At 36.2% G+C, this 20,768-nt stretch overlaps 1 protein-coding gene and 3 non-coding genes across 5 annotated transcripts; 3 read left to right on the top strand and 1 right to left on the bottom strand.

Moving 5' to 3' along the window:
- Positions 1-3,094: 3,094 nt before the first annotated feature.
- Positions 3,095-17,395, bottom strand: LOC146145822 (cysteine sulfinic acid decarboxylase-like). Of its 2 annotated transcripts, none has more exons than XM_083389567.1 (13): positions 17,241-17,395; positions 12,691-12,751; positions 11,982-12,167; positions 11,616-11,706; positions 10,285-10,391; positions 8,476-8,726; positions 7,620-7,736; positions 6,512-6,576; positions 6,020-6,098; positions 5,430-5,540; positions 4,745-4,888; positions 3,844-3,956; positions 3,095-3,334 (listed from the first exon to the last, which is right to left on the bottom strand). In XM_083389567.1, exons 1-13 carry the CDS (start codon positions 17,289-17,291, stop codon positions 3,184-3,186), a joined length of 1,527 nt encoding a protein of 508 aa, XP_083245693.1. In that variant the 5' UTR covers positions 17,292-17,395; the 3' UTR covers positions 3,095-3,183. The 2 variants fall into 2 exon arrangements, with proteins under 2 accessions (XP_083245693.1, XP_083245694.1); XM_083389568.1 differs by lacking the exon at positions 17,241-17,395 and adding an exon at positions 14,587-14,723.
- Positions 17,396-17,617: 222 nt separating this feature from the next.
- Positions 17,618-17,708, top strand: Trnay-gua (transfer RNA tyrosine (anticodon GUA)). Its single transcript is given in 2 exon segments — positions 17,618-17,654; positions 17,673-17,708. It is a non-coding gene; the product is annotated as a tRNA-Tyr (tRNA).
- A 1,022-nt stretch (positions 17,709-18,730) lies between these two features.
- Trnam-cau (transfer RNA methionine (anticodon CAU)) lies at positions 18,731-18,803 on the top strand. Its single transcript has one exon. It is a non-coding gene; the product is annotated as a tRNA-Met (tRNA).
- Positions 18,804-19,798: 995 nt separating this feature from the next.
- Trnan-guu (transfer RNA asparagine (anticodon GUU)) lies at positions 19,799-19,872 on the top strand. Its single transcript has one exon. It is a non-coding gene; the product is annotated as a tRNA-Asn (tRNA).
- Positions 19,873-20,768: the final 896 nt, after the last annotated feature.

The following is a 20,768-nucleotide window of genomic DNA, read 5'->3' as shown; positions in this document are numbered from 1 at the left end:
TTAAGAATTCTGTTTTTGTTCTAAACTTTTGCTTTTGAGCCTCTTTCCAGTTGGATTAAAGAAAAGAAGGCAGCCCTATGAAAATGTTTAGTTATATAATTAAATGTGGCTAAGTAAGTTACCAGCATTTTATGGTACTTTTCGTCAAGATTTAGCGTGTACTGTGCCACGCATATATTCCAGTACCTTGGTATCAAGAGATCTTTGGCGTGTATTGCTTGTTCAAATTCTTATCAGTCACATCAATTGTCATGAAATAACGCCAACTTTAAAATAAATAATACTGAGATTTTCTGATGTGTTTATGCATAAACAATGGTTAAAATAAAAAATATTGTTGTTTGAAAGGTCCTTCAAATTTTATTTTTAATAGTTACAGTTTTTTGGCTTAAACTTCTGCTTTTGAGCCTCTTTCCAGTTGGATTAAAGAAAAGAAGGCCTCCCTGGGAAGTGATAGCATTGGTCTGTCAAAAACATTATGTTACCCGTAATATTCACCTTTCTTTGGACATACTCGCCAATTATTCTGCTTCCTGTCAGGATAACGGCCGGTTTTATCGGTTACAAATTGGAATGGTGGCTTAAGGAGGGCCAAGACCAAGCCAATGACAAAGACAGCATTCTTTTGAAGCGTGAACAGAGAAAAATTGAGCAATTCGCACGTAGCGATAATACAGAGGTTGATTCTGTGTTGCCCACTACTAAAAGAAAAACAATTTTTGCTGATTCTAATTAATTTGTGTACAATAAAGTTGGCTGCACTCTTTTGGCAAAGTCAAAATGACAGTGCATTTAGCATCAAATATTATGAACTCTCAGTGAAAGGGTTGCAACCAAATATGTTATACAGAAAAATGTTGTTTTATAATTTATTCACAATAAACTGTAAAATTTTGAACAAATATTTTTGAAATGTTGCTTGAATTTTCATACACAAGTTAATGTCATATGTCCACCAATGTGTCTTTAAAAAACCTGATTTAGCAGTTTTGAATGGAAAAAGCCAGCCAAGTCATTTACTGGCATTTCACACACTTAAAATGGTAATCCCGAGTTTGGGTTCAAAATGATATATTTTTGTTTACTTTTTAGATAAATTATTTATTAAATATTGGTGTGTTTTCCAAGTAAGGCCTACGTAAAAAAAGCAGTGTGTGATTGAAAAAAATTATAGCTGACTATCAAACAGTCTGTAGCTAAATAGCTTAAAATTTTGTTGTTAATTACTGAGAACTCGTTAGTATACACAAAATACTTTAAAAAACGTTGGATGTTTATACAATTTTTTTGAAAATACATTAACATCCAAGTGAGGTTCGTAAAAAATATCACAAAATTTAGGTTCAATTTTATTTGCAATTTATTGATAAATAATTACATTAATCAAGCATCTACAATATAAATTAAAGTTATTTATGTCATCAAATAGAGATTTGAACAAGCAACATTGCAGAACTAAAATCCACGATTTGTTAGTGACTTTATAAAATGCTTTACTTGCCTGATATTATATCAACAGTATTTGATGAATGAATATTAGATTCGAAAAAGAAAATTAAAGATAAAGTTGATGGGTACCGGTACTCAGTATCTGTCTTGCAAGTTACGTAGACCCAGGGTGCACAACCTTCGGCCGTTGACAATAATTTATGAGGATCTTGTACATGGGTTGGCGACCGTACGTTGATACAAACCTTTTGTCAAACTTCTGCGGAAATTTAATTTCGGAAACTGGACTAAAGTACTCGTTTACTTATGGGCAGGCTGGCAGAATCTTGCCAGCCTTCTGGTGACAAGCATTTTTGGCGAAAATTCTTCGGTTTTTGTTAGTGCCCCTAAACTTAAATGATGTGTTTGCCTAAGGAATGTTCTTGTTTTCGTGCCACGTTGATTTCAAGCATCTTATACCAAAATAACAACAATTTTTTTTTTTTTACTCAATTTTTTTTTGCACGAATTTCTTGTTTTGGGGCTGATTCTTCGGCCGACATAGTCGCCAAGTCGCCAGCATTCTGCCATACTGCTTATGTGGTAGCCCAGACAGAACCCAGCCTACATTTGCTAGTCTATATGGGCTAAGGTCAGTGTGGGGAAGCGACGCAAAATATTTATGGCGCAATGCAAACGCTATATGGCGCTATTCAGCATAAAGGCGCCGTGTAATGTTGCCACATTTTCTATGAATCGACAGCCTAACGCTGTGTGAACTTCGACTAAAAGGCTATTTACACCTATTCCCTTTGAAAACAATACATAAGCATCGCACAGTATGATTTTTTGAGCATTGTTACGGTGCAGCCATTAGTATATTGTTGAGTGAATCGTAGGTCAACAACGGCACACTTCTTAAAATTACCTAACTTAGGACGTAACTTGTGACGTCATATCTGAAAATATCATTCAGTAAAGCAAAAATTTCTCAAAAATAGCTTTTTACATTATTAGGCGAAAATCGCTTTAGTGCTGACAAGCTTAGTAACAGGCTACAGTTGTTAACCCAATATATTTTATAACTTTGCCTTACGAAGTAGAAATCACTTCATTGGAACGTTAATCATGGCTAAAAATACTTTTACTTGGTAGCGGACATGTGTTGTTTGACTGGGCATACTTTATAATCCCTAGTTTTACCATTTCGAATAACCTAACAATATGGCCATTATCTTACACTTTTCCCGCTAATGAATATTTTAGAGTCCTTGACTATGTCCGAAAATCTGATAGTAATCACAGTTAAACACTTAGTAATAGAATTGTATTGAGTCGGTTTTGCAATGTTACAGATTGGCGATATAGACGTATGGATGTGACGGTAATTATGCAAAATGAACAGTAAATACTAAATTAACGAAAATCGACAGTTTATGGAGAAATGTTCTCGATACGACTGTCGTTTATTCCGGCAAGCCCGCAAGTGTTTCACTGTACCTTTCGGGCATATACCACGAGCGATCAAGAATTATTTTAGAACTGTAGTTTATTCATTTGTGCAACATAGGGCACTTGAAATCTTTAGACAATATTGAATTAAAAACACAGTTTATTAAAACCAATTTCCCATAGATATGAATGTCTAATAGATACGAATGACGCTTCGCTTCATTTATTATGGCGGAAAAAATCAATGCAGTTAAAACTAAGTCGAAAACAAACGCAGTAACTCCGAAAAATTCCAAAAATGGTCTATAAATCTTGCGCGTTCCTTTCAATTTCTGCCAACACAAAATCCATGTCCTGGTGCTCCACGGTTTCATTGACCACAACCATTCGAAAGAAGGTGGGAATGTCTTTTATGTAGGTGTAACCCACCATCAAGGAGCCGTTTTTCCACATCCTATAATGCAAGATAAAGCGGGGTTAACGCTATATTCAGAAACAGTATGTGGCGGCATACTATAGTACAGGGGTTCTTAAACTGGGGGTCCGTGAACTAGTTTTAGGGGGTCCATAAAGGCCTAATTAAAAAACTAGTGTATACTTAAAGTAATGAATTTTTGAAAGAAAACACTTTAATTAAAAATTAAACAGTTTTGCACTGAATGTATAGTCAGACTCTATTTAACTTTCACATTTTTCGGACCGAAATAACAGAGTCATGAAGTCTATTTGTTTTGTGGCGTCAATTTATGACGTCATTTTGGAGCATTTCTTGTCTACCGGGGCCCATGCAAAGCAAAAAAAAATTTAGGGGTCCGCGGTACAAAAAGTTTAAGAACCCCTGCTATAGTAGTATGCATGCTTTTGCCTCTAAAGATTTTCAAGTGTTTTGCAAGATAAAAAACACTAAATAAAAGGTAAAAAATTGTCTAAACATTTAGGCAAATAAAGAAATAAAGCGCGAACCTGTTTTTGACGGTCGGAATTATCTCTGAGCACTTCTTAAACAATTCCATGTCTTCTTTTTGGCCGCGAAGGCTTGGTGGGATGTACCAGAACGACACGTTGGTAAATTCCGACTGTGAAACAAAATATCGTTTTATTTTTTGCGCAATATAACACAAGTGAATAAAAATGCAAAATTAGGCCTATTAATCTGATCAGACAGTTAGAGGTTTTTTTCTAATAAAAATACACTTCATGGAAAGAAAAATGTCTACAATGTGGCGGACCAAGGATGTGACCACGTCCAACCGCTTTAATAAATAATTTTTTGACGGGCAAATGTAAGAAATAATTGATATAATAAATCATTCGGCAGTTTTTTATTTAAAACACTGTAATTTGGGTGCCCACCTTTTAAAAGAAAGTAATTTGAATAGTATCGGCACTGATGCCACCCGTGTATTGGACAAATATCGAAACTCATACTTCGCACTAGATTTAGGCGCCGATCCGATTTTTTTGGACATCCCTATAGTGTTAACGTGACTTCACAATACTACGTCAAAATGTGTTACAAAGTTACATTTAAACGTGACGCGTGACGCCATAATTAGGAACCTTATAAATGCTGCCTTTCAGTAAATATCGAAATCGACACGAAATTTGTCGGAATTCCTAATAAAGTCGGGTCTAGTATTGGAAGAGTACTACCGCTTACCAGGTATCGGCCGCAATGCGGATTTATCGGACGTGGATCTAACGATAATAATAAAAAACAGCTACTCTGGTAATTGTAATTCTACACAACAGGTTGCCGAAAAGTTGGTTAAGAATTACAACTACCAGAGGAGCTGTATTTGATTACTATAACTATTCCTGGTAGCCACAGTTTATATATGGCTTAACCGAAGTGAACCGTTACCTCTTCGTTGACCAGTCGAAAGTGTGGGTGCTTCTTGACCGCTGCGACCAAGTACTGAGCGTTGTCCACCGCTTTCTCGATTTGCTTCGCGAATCCCTCATCTCCCTTTGCCTTCCACATCAACCACAGCTTGAAGGCGTCGCACTGAACGAATATGAACCTGTTTTTCCTTAGGGTTTTGATTAAAGTAGAAACAAGTTCATTTTTTACAGTTACTATAAAATTTAGGTGGACAAGACATTGAAATAAGTCATTTATTACCCAAACCTACTGTGATAACCACAAAGAGCGACACCCACTCATACACATATCCTTTTTTCATCGTAAATGTTGCACATTGATAACATGAAGAGGATGCAAAAAAAAAGCGATTTTTTTGGTATTTAACGTAGCAGGTTAGACTCGTTGTCGTCTTATTTAGGCCTAGTTACTTGTCATATTTTTAATCAGCTCAAATTAAACAGTTCTTTCGCGTTTTGATTCACCAAATTATCGAAAGTTTATTGGAACTTTTATTTGTGTGTGGAAGAAGTAGCATCTAAGTTTTCTACTTTTCGAGTAAATGTGCTTTAGATTCCCCTATAATCCTTCTTGTCGCGGGTCTTATTATTCTAGGAGAATGAACCATTAGAAGTGCCTTTACAATGCAACTTGATTTAAAGTAAGTGATAGATCGACTACAAACCCTTCTCCCGCATTGCAGTAGATTTCGTCCGAGGTCATAATTTACGTCGTACGGTTTGTCGTTTTGGAAAAGATAAGGAACGTCGATCGAATAGGTTTTCTCCAACGACCCCTGCCATGACAAAGGTATGAGTAACAATTAATGTACTTAAAGTCCCTTTTTAGTCTTGTATATAGCAATTGTGATTAAGTATTAGGGTTAGTCATTACTAGAGACGCCCGATAGTTTACATTTTAATCCAATGCAACATATTTTAGAAAAAAGTATCGCGATTCGATCCCAATGACGTCAGTACTATACCCAAATCAACACAAGAGATAACCTAAAACGTTTAACGATGATTGTTCGCAGTTTATTAAGCCAAAATTCGCTTCAGCGTAATTTGGTGTCAACATTTTAGCCGCGTACCACCTGCTTACGACAAATGCTATTATTACTAAGAACTACTGCTGTAAAGTTAATCATTAAATTACAAAATCATTTGAAACACAACACTTTTAAATGCAAACAAAACACAATAAAATCGTGTCGGACTTGCATTTCTATACCCAACAAATTACCACACTTAAAAAAAATCAGTTCCTTTTCACCTTTTCGCGAAGAAATAGTAATGAGGTTTGCACCGGGGCGCACATCAGTTTATGAGGGTTCCAAGCCATGGAGTCGGATCTATATAAAAGTACATCGATTAAGCTTTAAAGTAGAATAGCGCTTGGGAATATATTTTTAAATATTTTAAGTTTTGTTAGTTCCGGTACAGTATGCCTCAGTATTTTATAAACTAAAACTACCTAAGAAGTCTCCCCTGTTTATTAGAACACGGTAACAAACATAAACTAGGCATCGTCATTTCTTGCCAAGATAATATTTTCTTGAATATTCTATATAAATTTAAGTAGTAATTTCATGATTTTTACCTGTTTTCATAAACAGTCAACATATCATCAGGAGTATTTTATGTGCACTGCACATTATAAATCACCATAAGTTGGCAAAACAGCTGCAGTTATAGTGCACTTGCGTTTGGAAGGGTTAAAAATTCAGCTAAACGCTTCAAATAATTAATGGAAAGTCAAACAAACCTTTCCACCCCGTTGCAAAGATGTTTGTACTTCGGTGAGAGAAGGCTACTTCCGCCCCATGCCCCCTGATATAAAACATAACATAAATTTTCTGAAAAAATTGCGTTTTTTTAATACACAAAATCAAACGAAAGGACAAAAATTAAAACCGTCGCTCCACCAACTGAGCTATGCAGGCTCAGAGAGGAGCGAGTCGAGAAACAACCAAGCGCCAATACTTGCACATTTTTTGTTAGTCTGCTTGCATCATAGATCGACAGATTCGGCGAGTCTGCGATGGCTTTTCGGTGTACTATTGATACGGAAGCTGTAATCGTTGGTCATAAAGCAACTTCCGAGGGGCCAGATCACAGATGTTATTAAACACATATGTTTGTGTGTGTCTTTCATTGATTGATACGGACTGATGATCCCCCAGTGTGAAGTTGCTTGTACTAACAAAAAATGTGCAAGTATTGGCGCATGGTTGTTTCTCGACTCGCTCCTCTCTGAGCCTGCATAGCTCAGTTGGTAGAGCGACGGTCGCGGCTTGACCGGAGGTCGTGAGTTCGAACCTCACTGCAGGCCAGTTGTTTTTCTGGCTTGCTCTGCTTGCATCATAGATCGACAGATTCGGCGAGTCTGCGATGGCTTTTCGGTGTACTATTGATACGGAAGCCGTAATCGTTGGTCATAAAGCAACTTCCGAGTGGCCAGATCACAGATGTTATTAAACACATATGTTTGTGTGTGTCTTTCATCAATATTACATACACTCGTTAGATACTAGTTTGTGACATTTGCCAAAGCCTGCCCTACCCCCTATACGTCAAACCAGTGGTTCTCAACCGGAGTGCCATTTATAATGCTCAAGGGTGCCGAGAGATATTTAAGAATCTGATTTTTGCTCAACTCATACAACTTGTTGTGTAAAAATAGAGTGGAATATATCCAATTATAACTTCCTACATTGTGTACAGTTAATGTGTGCTGTTCCAGTTCCGTTTAATGTGACATTCAAGTGATTTATCTACGGGAAAATCTTGTAGGGTTGCCTTAATGTGTTTATTATTTCTGAGGGATGCTGCTAGCCATAAAAGTTTGATAGCCACTGCGTTAACCCACTCACGTCGACGTGCAGCCAGGCGCCGTGCTTTTCACAGATGTCAGCAATCTTGTGAAAGTCGTCAAAGGCGCCTAAAACCGTTGTGGCCGCGGTGGCAGTTACAAAGAATGGAACGGCGCCCTGCAAGTAGAAAATAAAGGCGTTAATACAGTGTGGTAAACAAATCAGAAAATAAGCAAAGTCCCAGTCAAGTAATTTGTGAAATGTCGTAAGTCCCAGTCAAGTCATTACAAGAGTAAGTCAATCCAAGTCAAGTCCTTGTCATAAAAGGTAAACGTTAACTATTCATATTGGAACTCGTTTGATTATATGAACGATCAATCAACTAAAATGCAACAAAATTCGCCATATAGGTCATATGTACAAAATACTTAATTGAAATAATTTGTTTGAAATATATCAGCCAAGCCATAGCAGTCAATTATTTTGCCCAAAAGACTTTAATAAAGTCGATTCATTTGAAACGAGAGACTTGAGTGCACTGAAATTGATTTAAGTCATTACAACATTGCTTCAATATTTCATGGTTAATGGAAAACATTTACATGGTTGCCGCTCATTTTTACGAAAATAAAATACATTATAGACCTGAGAAAATTCATAGGTTAACAAAATAGGCATGGCACGGCGCAAAATCTTGCTGGAATGTTTCTTGTAGTTTGATAATATATAGAATTTGTGCCTTACCTTTTGTGATTGTCGTTGATTAGTTTTCTATAACATTTGAACAAAATAGGTCGGCTTGATGTTTGTAAGCATAGTTAAAATGTACGAACCCGAATAAACCTTTTACGTTTTAAGAGTCGCAGAAAAAAGCCTCAGTCCCATATTATGGCCATGGCAACCACAATGACGTCACCTTCTCCTTGGCCAGCGTCATTCGCTCGTCCAGCCTTTCCGGAATCATTTTGCCGCGTGAGTCGCACTCAACCGCTTGACAGTTGTCGGCGCCGAAGCCCAGCGCCGTGGCGTTCTTCTTGGCCGAGTAATGCGCTTGTTCTGAGCAGAAACTGACCAATGGTGGAAGGCCGCTGATGCCCGACGCCTTGCTCTCTGGGAAACGCCATATACGCGCCACGTTCATGGCAAGCAGATTAGAGTAGGAGCCGCCTGCGCGAAATCAACAGTATAGTTTTACACCAGGGGTTCTTAAACTGGTGTCCATAAACCCCTTGGGGGTCCATGAACTAGTTTAAGGGGGTCCATAAAAGCCTACTTGAAATATTGGGCAATGATGAGCCAAAACCAAAGAGGGAGGTAGCAAATTGCTGACCCCACTCCCACTGAGGAAGCTGAGCCCTCAAAAGAAATATTAGTGTATATTTAAGAAGTAGTAGGGCCTAATCATTTTTTTAAAGAAAATAGTTTGATTAAAAATATGACGGTTTTGCACTGAATGTAATTGGACTCTATTTCACTTTCACATTTTTGTACCGAAATCGGCAGATTTATAAAGTCCACTTGTACTGTGACGCCAATTTATGACGTCATTTTTATTTTTTTTTGCCGTGGTCAAAAGCCAAACAAATTTAGGGGTCCGCGGTACAAAACGTTTAAGAATCCCTGTTTTAAACTAATCCATGAAATCCAAATAGGTATTACAGTGTTGTATTGACTTCACTTGAGTGCATTAAATTCATTTTTTAAATGACTTGACTTAAAGTAGTTCTTTGGTACAAATGACTTGACATGGACTTATTTCATTTTGTCAAACAACTTGGGTTAAAATTAAATAAATTTATTAAATATTTTCTTATAAATTGTCTCATTGATCTCAATTTTTGCCCGTAAAACAATTTACTTGCTTTATATTGCGTTTTTGTATAGTTGAATTATTGCTCCTAATTTGTCGGACGAGTTTACCAAGTCTAACCGTTTATTTTATGTCATAAACTAGACTTGCTTTTATAATGACTTGACTGGGACTTGACTATAATGACTTGACTGGGACTTGACTGGGTCTTGACTATAACGACTTGACTGGGACTTGGTAAGTAATTATTTGGACTGGGGCTGAACTTGTTATTTTTTGCAAAAGAATCTTATTGTTATTTTGTTAAAAACTTACTGGGTTTAAGCCATTTTAAAACTGCTGGTTTACAACACTCGCATATATACACCAGCGATAAAGCCCTGTTGTAGCAGTACTGATCAACGAAATTACGCATTATTATATATTTGTATGAATGTTCGAACAAGGCAATGGGGCTATGCTTGTTTCTCGGTCTGTTCCAATGAGCCTGCGTAGCTCAGTCGTAAGAGCGATATTGGCATTTAGGTGTTTGAGATAAATTAAAAGAATCTGGCGTACTTCTAGTGTGATATGATTGACACAGTCGCGGTTTGACAAACAATATGGATTCATTGGTGCGTAGCATTTTCCGTAACGAAGATACTCCAAGTTCGTATATTTAAAGGTTTAGCACTATGCCTATTTTACCGACGTTAATCTCAGGTTGGATTAGTAGTTATAACTCATACGGTGAAGATTGTAACAAGTTACACAATAGCAAGTGCAATGCGACAGGTTTTACAAAAATTGCGCCAATACCATTATTATCCGGTGATGATTTTGGGGAGCGTGATAAGAGGTCAAACATTTGTCGGGAACAAGTGGTTGTGAGTCACGCCTAACACTTTATGAAGATAAATCACAAAAAAAGTATACCTGGACTAAATGTTCCCTCGCCGTTCGGGTATCCGATAAACTTGATCATGTGATTGATGACCTCTAGTTCGATCAAGGTGAAAGCTGGCGCGATCTCGTAAGTGTGACTATGGAGAGAATCAAGCGCGTGGAAAACAAACGTTGAACAAACCACGAATAATGGGACGTATACAGAGTGGGCCAAAAGTAGGCTCACAGTTATGTAAACTTATTGTTTTGGGGTTCTTCTCATACACCTTATTCTTTGCAACAACCCCCAAAAAGAAATCCATTGGTGTCAGGTCAGGTGAGCGTGGTGGCCATTCAATGCTACCTCTTCTTCCAAGCCAAGGCTGTGGAATAACTGTAAGCCTCTACTTTTGACTCACTCTGTATGTTTAACGGGTGTTGATGGGGGGTTATAGGACATTTGTGGACTCCAGCAATAATAACAATTTTAAAACACTGTTATCTTGGCAATAAAACCGAACTTGGACTAATAAATAATAGCGAAATAGGTCTAAATCGAAATATCCGTTAAACCCGACGGAATAAGACCCAAACTACCGGAATAAGATATCAAAGACCTTCACTTCACCGAAGCCCAATCCCTACACCTAGCTTCCTTGCTGATACAGAAATCTTTTCAAGATTAACCTAAATTTAAAGCCCTCCCATTTCCCATCCCTAACTTAGTGTTTTATTTTATTTAATCACTGTTCCTACTGGCGCGCTTTGCCTAGAGCACAAACGTGTCTCGTTTGTCCTTTATTTGTGACGCGCCTGCGTTAGTGGTAATATCTACTATGTTGCGGTGTAAGTTACGTTTATTACCTATTCTGTGTTAATTGTTAATTGTGTTAATTGAACAAACAAGGGCAAACAGTTCGCTGTACAAATAAAGGCGCCCAAACGTCGATGCCAGAACACCCAATTGTCCCACACCCTCTTCGTACGGTTTCGTTATTATTCGGGCCATTTATGTCTTATTCCGCCAATGTTCTGTTGGTGATATTACAACACATTAGATTCTATTGTGTTGTTCGTTTTAGCGCCATTGTTACTTTGCTTTTTAGCCTGTTCCATGTTTACTTCGAATGTGCCTTTAAAAGTGGCCTGGCCAATTGTATAAAAAAAATCACACTGATGCAAAAAAAAAAAACGCATATTTTCAGCCAAAACGATCTAAAGTGGCCAATCGTGTGTTTTCAAATTCAAGGTCACACTGGCAAATTCAAGGTCACACTGACCACGTGTTATCGACACACACAAATTAATAAAGTAGACCATTGTTAACAACATTTAAAAAGAACGAAAAAACATAAATTAATAAAATAAATATTTTCACTTACCCGTTAACATTCATTGCATCTGTGATCACGTTTCCAGCAAATCCGTACGGGTTTAACCCAGCAATTTGCTGGTTGAAAAAACGGGGGTGGCCTGCAACAAAAAGTAGTGAGTTGAAATCTTACCTTTGTCGTTTTTTCACTTCTTCACTTAATATCGCGATTTAAAGTTCCTCAACTGTTTTCCAGCAAAAATGTGTATTTTTTCGACATTTTCAATGCGCAAATTTATCCATTGCATTACAATCTTTTTGTCAAAAAACTATTTTTTTTTTTACACAAAATATTACCACATTAAATCCCTAAAAATACGAAGTATGTTAAGGTTAGATTATGTTACAAATACGAAAAATCTTTTTCTGTTTTTACCTGTCAGTACGCTGTTGTCGATTACTTTCTCGCACAGTTGCAGCAGTTCATCATTGGACGCCGCAGACTTCCCCAATCCGACGTCGAACTTACGCCTTAGCTCGTCAGGTTTAGAAAACTTGATGACAGGATTACTTCTGTCTCGGCCAGCCTTTACCGAACGAGTCATGCACATTTCGAACACATCTAAAATAAAAAAGGCGATGTTTTTTTTTTCGTTTCGAAAGGTTACGCTGAATGCTTATTTTTATATAGGGCTTCTTCTGACAAATATGTATTTTTGTCAGATTTTTGTCAGAAGTACGGTAATTACCCCTTTATAATTGATATAATGCCTGGCAGCAACAGTATATTCGTTTATTTTTTGTTCCCTTTAAATCCTTTGATTACTGTTTTTTTTTTATTACGATTGCTTTTCTTAGAAATATCGCATTCGAGACTTGAAAAATCTAGTTTTTTTGTTTCGCCATAGCCTGTTTTTCTTGTATGAATGGTTGTTTGGTGAAGGTACAACATTTTTCCTACCGCAACGACAAAAAAGAGTCTTTCAGGAACGCATAGCAATTTTCAGATATGTCGTCAAAAAATGACGTCAAAAATGACGTCATCATATGACGTCTAAAAAGAGGAACTTTGCGAAACCTGAGGTTATAGTTCGATTGCATGCACAAATATGCAACCGAAATCTTTGGGTTTTTTTTTAATTTACCTTCCAGAAACTTGTCCTGTTCAGCTTGCGACGACATTGCGCGAACAGCCGTGCTTAACTTCTGAAACGAAAACAAAATAGTAATTTTTAAAAACAAGAAACGTCACTTGGACTAAAGTCCAACCCTTCACGGACTCAAATATTCTGCAAGGCAGATGAAGATGGCAAATAAGGTTTTGCTTGGTTGTGGTTTGATTGAACCTAGAATTACACTATAGTACATTAAAATCAATGTTTTTCAACCTATTTTTCACGGCCACCCAAATACAAAACGTAACTAAAACATTTAATTTTTTCGTAAGCGAACAAACATAGGATAATAATTACATTTGATAATTCAAATTTAATTGACATGATCCATGTCTTGGTATAGCCTACTGCTTTCGCAATTTTAAAGAAACCTTGCTCAGAACCAATCCCGATAAATCTAGTCATGCACTAACCGCAGTCGCCAATTCAACCAAATTAAATCCATGAGAAACAATGATTTAAATCAAAACAAAGTTGAGTGCTTTGACACCTTAAAACTCGAGATTCTATCGGGTTAATGAACCAGTAATGTGGATTAAGCCGAGTATGCTCAAAGAAAAATAAAATGCTGAATTTAGCACACGCTGCTGTTGTCATTAAAAAAATAGGAGATTTGAAGCAACAACATGGACTATAGTTTTACGGACCTTATGGGTATTCCATACCTTGATTTTGTTACGAAATTTGTATCAAAAAACAGCCGCACCAAAACCAACAGCGATTTCATGTAGTATGCTTAGCGAGAGAATTGGCGATCAGTAATCTATTAATTGGACTTTGCCGCACCTCACACCATCATATTTTAACAGGGTTCGCCTTATATACGGTTTAAAGCAGTGAATTTGAACTTAGCTTAAGGGCAATTTAAACCACATGTTTTAACCTTGTGTACAATGCCACCAATTTGTTTTACATGGAGGCCAATATTTACTTCGAAACTTTTACTTAAAAGGTGCGACAGAAAAAACTGAACTCAGAAAGAAAAACTTAACCCTGAATAGAATACTGAATTCTAACGTCGCACCGGTACATCTCTAACACTAAAAGTTCTTTTGGTCTACAGCAATGGCGAAAAATTAAAACAATGGTAAAAATAGGTCACTAGTACTTAATTTTGACTTCTGTGCAAACCTTGACTGTAATAAATGAGCAACTGAGACTGAATTCGTCTGACATATAGGCACTTGCGTAACTTTTCGACGTGATTGGGCTAATGTTTAACACGTGCCACGGCAGAAAAATGATGAACTGTGTAATCTAATACAGTGTTTTTTAACATTTTTGAGCCACGAAACACTTAAGTCATAAAATGGATTAGCCAAACATCAACCACACGCATTATGTGCATTGCAAAAATCAGCACGCTGACCGTGACAGCAGTTTTAAGCAATAAGGCCCGTTTGTATTTTCTTCGTAACCAGAAAGCACACAATAAGCGTTTTAAAATATTGTCAAAGAAAACTAATGTTTCCTCGCAAGTTTATAAATAAGAGGCTCCATGTTGCTATAATGCATACGTGAGTACGTTCAATTTCTAGTTTAAGAAAAAAAAAAATATTTTTTCTGCCGATACCTGAAATTATTATGACTCTAAATTGGCTTTACCAAGTTCGCCCTTTGCAGACATTTAGTACATATTTAGTGCATCCATACATCTGGTAATTCTATAATGCAAATTTGACTACGACTTTATAACAACGTTTAACTGCTGAAATGCACTTTCTAAACTTCGCAAAATAATAATGGTGGGAACCGATTTCTAAGGAAACAGAAAAAAACTAAAGTTAGATTGACAAACAACAAAAGCTTCATTGACAAAACACTACATTGACGCATCAATTGCTGCTTCCACTATCTTAAGCTTACCTTTTAGGCCTGAATAACCAAATATCATCGCATTTCAAATTTTCGTAGGTTAAATTTTTAATAAGTATGCAGTTTTTCTTAGTTAGCATGTTGCATACTGTACACTGCAAAGCGTGTTGTTTACTTTTTGCAGTGCTGATTCCCCATAGGCGCGACTGATTCCCTATTGACGCGATTGAACTTTTCAAGTAGGCCTACAGCTTAAATACCGCCTGACGTAAGGTAAACAGTTATCATGGGCGACGCAGACAGTTAATCAAAAGAATTGCGGGCTAATATTGAAGATTAGGTACTTCACGTTTAAGGTTAATTTTTTGAAAAAAGTCGGAGATCATGTATTCATAAACGACATGCTTAAAAGATCAAGTATAAAATATTTTAAGCTTTGCATTGAAAAGTGGCAGGCGTTATATTTTTCGCCTCCACAACAAGCGTTGGTGTAATGTTCCAGGGTCGTAACTTTATTTCGCTTTCAACACATATATTTGGCTATCTCTTTATTTTATATTCTATAGGTTGTTCACAAGCAAATGTCGCCTTAATTTCCCCCCATGACAGGGCTAGCTCCACATTAATATTAAATGAGCTTGGCCTGTGTGAAGCTGTTATGTGTTTTAAGCAAAATAATATTGTCAAAAAGTATTTCGCAGCAAAGACCTTTAGGAAGCGGTGGGTATCCATTCGAAAGACAAATGTCACCGCTATTGCTGTCGCCGGTTGGCTGTCAAAAGTCTAACTTAGCAATCAATCGTATCGAAAACAAGCAGGATAGCTGTAGTTTTGACGGTTTCTTCGTTTAGTAACATGATTTTACATAGGAAAATTTCTCCACCAAACAAGACAAAATTGCGACTGAAATCAAACAATTTTCTGAAATTGCAGACATTCCGCCTGGACAACTGGCATAATAGGCTTTACTTATTTATGGCAAAATGCGTTTTCGTAAGTTTTATGGTCCGTTTAATAACTCATTTTCTTGAGCGATGGATTGTAGCAGTTAAAACAACTTATATACGTTTCACCTTAACGTATAGACCTTCTAATAAAAAACAATGCGAGTGAAACGTTTTACCGTCATTTAGCTAAAGTGGTTTGTATTTGAAACAACGTTAGATAAAAATACGTGCTCTTACTAGTGGTCATCATAAACTATAAAATAAATCCGCAAATAGCTTACTTAACAAACGTTATGCGGGTGTTATTTGACGTTTATCTATGTCAGCCAAAACGTTTACCAACCACTACTCAAAAACTTTAGTTTTAATTGTGCCTTATTCAAAATAAAGTTTGAGTTCTCCAGTTGGGACAAGCTGCTGCCTTTTTATACTCATCTACTGTATTTTAAATTTGTTAGCAAAATACTGACTCGTAATACATCTGTTTAATAGACAATTACAGTTTTAATAATAGCAAGTGCCTTTTCGAAAATGTTAATATTTTATTTCAGTCTTGTTTCACTGCAATAAACACTGTAATGCTGGTATATGGATGATTGGATGGTTACGCGAGACATAAGGATGATTACGCGAGATATTTCCTTTTTTCATATCTGAGAATTATTTATTAAAGAGAAAGGATTCCTTGCGATTCTTTAAATCAGTGGTTCCCAACGCATGGGTCGCGACCCAAAGTTGGGTCGCCTGATTATTTTTTGGGGTCGCTTGTTTTTCGGGCATATTGTATCTTTTTACAAAACTGGAAATCATAATCACAAAATATGAAAACTAAACAGCGAAACCGGCTGGAAGTTAAAGCTGACATGCGCGACTCTATATGCTGAAGCAAAATAACGCCTCGATTTTAAAAACTAACTGAGAGCAAGCGAGCACAACTATCTCATTAGTGATTTAATAAACATATTATTTTCGGAAAAAGTAGCTGCTTTTGTAATGCAGTTTGTGTGGAACACAATCTTGTATTTGCTTGGGTCGCAAGATTATACAAAATTATTATTTTTTTTAAATGGGTCGCCTTAAAAACGTGTTGGGAACCACTGCTCTAAATCAGTGGTTCCCAAACTGGGGTCTATAAACCCCTTGGGGGTTCGTGAACTAGTTTTAGGGTGTCCATAAAGGTCTAATTGAAATACCAGCGTAATATTTAAGAAGTTTAATTCAAATTAAAAACATTTTTTTTGGGGGGGATGGGGGGGGGGGTACAAAATGTTCAAAGAACACTTATTTCAAATTCGAAGTGCAGTAGCAGCCTTAAGAATACATGCCCTGCTCAAATAATATTTTGCTGACTATACAAACTGTTCTTTACCGTCGAGATGTTTTCCATTTCCTAGTACGAAAACATAGCATTTAAAAATGTTACGGAACTTATCAACGAGAACAGCAAATGGCTTTAAATTGTAAAACGATTGTCTTGAATTTACTGTTAAAAAACACAATGTTTAACCTAATCTAAAGGGTATAAATTTAGAGAAAAAGGTGCAGAAAAGTGGCGAAGAACGCATTTATTGCTTTTTGTGGTGTTCTACCGGTAACCCAATAATGCATTCTGTTTTGATTTAAGTATCAAGCTACAAGGCTAAAGCTTCTGCCTTTAAATTCAAAATTTGTCTTGTAAGCAATTCAGTGGTTATGTAGACAATTTTAACACCACCTTACAACTTGTGAACCAAAACGGCTGCTTGTATTTATTCTCACCTGAGATTTCAGTAGATAGCTTTGGTTCTTACTCAGCAAGAATCTGAACATCCTATCCTATGTGCAACGCGGCATGACCAGCAGCTATATCCACTCAAGTCAGCAACTTTTATTTGACTTTTGTGTAAATATTAGCCGAGTAAAGAGTAAACCTTCTACCTGAAACAAGTCGTCGAGTTAGGGCCGTTTAAGTTTGTCTCACTTTCAGCGTGTTGTCTTGTTACTACATTACAAAACTACAGCAGTTGAAACGGCATCTGAAATCAATTCAACTGTTTACAGCTGCTTTACCTATCTGAACTGTTTGTTGTCAGCGCAGATACAAGTACGCAATACGTAATCCGTTCATAACGCCATTTTCGCGACATTTTGTTGTCCCTTCGATAGCTCAGTTGGTAGAGCGGTGGACTGTAGCGGTTACAAACCTCAGATATCCATAGGTCGCTGGTTCGACTCCGGCTCGAAGGACTTGCTTTTAATTTGCCTTGTGTTTATCACATACTAAAAAATATTACAAAATCTGAAATATTTTGAAGATTTTATATTTCCAGGCAAGTATTTTTAGCGGCAAAATCGTTTTTTTGGTTTGAAGCCTATACTAATAGTCCAAATCTTGTTGCAACTTTATTTCCAGCCTTTGTTTGGTTTCGTGCCTTTTACCAATGATCTTTGGCGTGAAATTATTGCCAAAAACTACGCCATTTGATATAAAATATTACCCTGTTACAACGAAAAATGGCTCCTCTGGATTATGTTTTGCAAAATTTTAGCGTAAGATTTCCGCCAAAAAAATAGGCGGGAATCTTGGGCTACTGCCACAAGTTATCGAAACTGCGAATAAAACGAATTTATCAAAACACTTCACAGCTGAAAAAAGCAACTTTCAGGTCATAATATAAGTTTAGAAAAAAAACTAACTGTGATTATATAATAACTGCTGCTATAAGGTAAGTTATGTCTGTATGTGCCACTTTAAATACCGGTAAACTGCGGTTAGCGCTGAGAGAAAGTTTTTTGTTTTGTTTTAATAGACACAAATTAAGTCTGTTTAGGTAAAATTATTATTTTTTTAAATCGCAGCGCCAATAAAATGGTCACTTGTTTGTGGATATACCAGTTGTTAAAAAAGGTTAAGAGCCATTTCTTGTTTTTGATATAGCAAACCATATTATCTAGTTGTAAACAGCGTATCTTACATTACAGTCACTGTAATACAGTGGCCGGGGAAAAACAGTGGAATCAATGTTCTGTTTGCTAGTTTACCTAGAATCATAGTTATAGGAAACCACGCATTAACAATAATTCTAAAGTGTACAACAGCAAGAACTTTATATTAAATTCTAGCAGAAGCAAATTGATGCACATCACTAATTGGTAGATTCAAAAAATATTAAATCGGGATGCAATTTTGAATGGAACGCAACGGCCTTATTGAGTGGTCTCTTTTATACAACTAGATTATATCGTTATTTTCGAAACTGGAATTCGTCGCCTCGATGGCGCAGTAGGCAGCGCGTGAGTCTCATAATCTCAAGGTCGTGAGTTCGATCCTCACTCGGGGCACACTTTTGTTTTTTGAAATACAACGACAATTTTCGTTTGACTGGTGAAATATCATAAACTTTTTCGCGATAAACACAACCCTTTTTGGCTTTTTTATTTTACCAATGTTCGTCATAAAAAAATGCAGAAATCTTTACCTTTCTTTATTTGAAAATAGCTATTTATTCATGCAAAAAAAACCTTCACAACTTCTAGGAATTATGTGATTTAATTACCCTTATTCTTAAGAAACCATTAGAAAAAACGCTACAAGTAACAGTTTTTTAAAACATTTATTAGATATATAAAAACTTAAATTATTATACCATTACCTCATGTAAAATCACTATGGACAAGTTTCCATTGTACCACTATTTGACAAGTTTCCATTGTGCAGATTTGAAACTCATATAAGTCATTTGTGACTCAATTTAGTGTCTTTGAATAGATAACGTCAGGATTCAGGCAGACTTGGACAACTAGATTTTATTTTAGCTTTTTAAAATTAGATTAGAATTAAAATTAGAGCATTTCAGTTTTTCCAAATTAGATTAGAATTAGTTCATTTTGAGTTTTTTTCAAATTAGATTAGAATTAAGAATGACCGAATTCTTGAAAAAACGAATTTTTTAAACTAAAATTACATTTTATTATTCACAATCAATTACATTTACATCGAGAAGTATTTTAATAGGAATGTTCATGTCAATTATGTGTGTGCTAATTTTTAAGCATTTTAGCATAGAATATGATTTTTAGTCGGTGAAATTACGTTTCAACCAAAGAGTTTGAATTCAAATTCTTTGTTTTCACCAAGAGACTAAAAATGTCGTTGGACAAAGTAGGATTTTTGGTAAAATCCGAATTAGATTAGAACTAGAATTAGAGCACACAAGCAATTCACAAATTAGAATTAGAAAACTAGAATTATCTAATTGTCCAAGTCTGGATTCAGGCGAAAGGCATGTTCACTGTAACTAGGGATTTGATTCATTTTTGGCACGATTTTGCTCGCCGTCTCTGTGGCGCAATCGGTTAGCGCGTTCGGCTGTTAACCGAAAGGTTGGTGGTTCGAGCCCACCCAGGGACGACTTTTTGCATTTGTTTTCAGGTGGAAAACGATGAATAGCTTATTAGCGTATTAAATGCTCATCACTAAGTTTAAAAGTTTATTCCAATTTCGCTGTGAATATTGTGTCTAATTTGCCTCCCTTAGGGGTATAAACTCAACTTTTTACATTAGACATAACTCACATACCGTACACTTAATTATTTATGATTTCAAATAAAACACAGTCTACTTAAAAGTTTGTTTCATTTTGTTACCCAATGCAATTATTTTTTGCCCTTAGCTTAGTGTAGCTGAATTTCTCATTTGTAGAACAAAATAATGCCTACCAATTTGTAATTCCTGTCGAGCACTGTTTTGTGAGTTCGCAAAAAACAATTAATGATTTTCAGTTACATTATTTGTAAAGGCATTTGGCTTTCTGCATCGGCTATAGAAAATGTTGTATTTCTTTTACAATTTTATATCTTTTAAAGTAAGAAAGGAATGTTGTGGGGCACGAGTTTAAGTTGTTAAACTTATAATAGTTTATTCAAAAGTGTGTTCTAATTGACGCTTTCGTTTTGACTCCAATTTCAAGGTGCGTATCTAACTAGCGAGAAACCACAAGACGTTCTGGTGATTAGAATTGTATTAGTTGATAAACGAACAACCAGTTTCAAAGTATAAATAGGCGAAACAAGTTAGCATACAGCAGATGCAACTTGCAAATACCAACGCTGTTAACCAGTGATTCTCATACTTTTTAGAGCCAGAGCCGCATTTCAAACCTAAGGTTTGCAAGGAGCCGCATAAAAACAACAGTAGGCATATAATTAGAAAAACATTAAAATAGCAACAAGAAAACAACAAATATACATTACGCTAGCCTAGGCTAACTAATTAACAATGTTTGCCATAGCTTTGCCTATTGCCAT

This window comes from Ascidiella aspersa, chromosome 5 (genome assembly GCF_963924565.1).
Source record: "Ascidiella aspersa chromosome 5, kaAscAspe10.2, whole genome shotgun sequence".
Taxonomy (NCBI): Eukaryota; Metazoa; Chordata; class Ascidiacea; order Phlebobranchia; family Ascidiidae; genus Ascidiella; species Ascidiella aspersa.
Note: the sequence above shows the minus strand (reverse complement) of the source record. Positions and strands in the feature narration are given on the sequence as shown.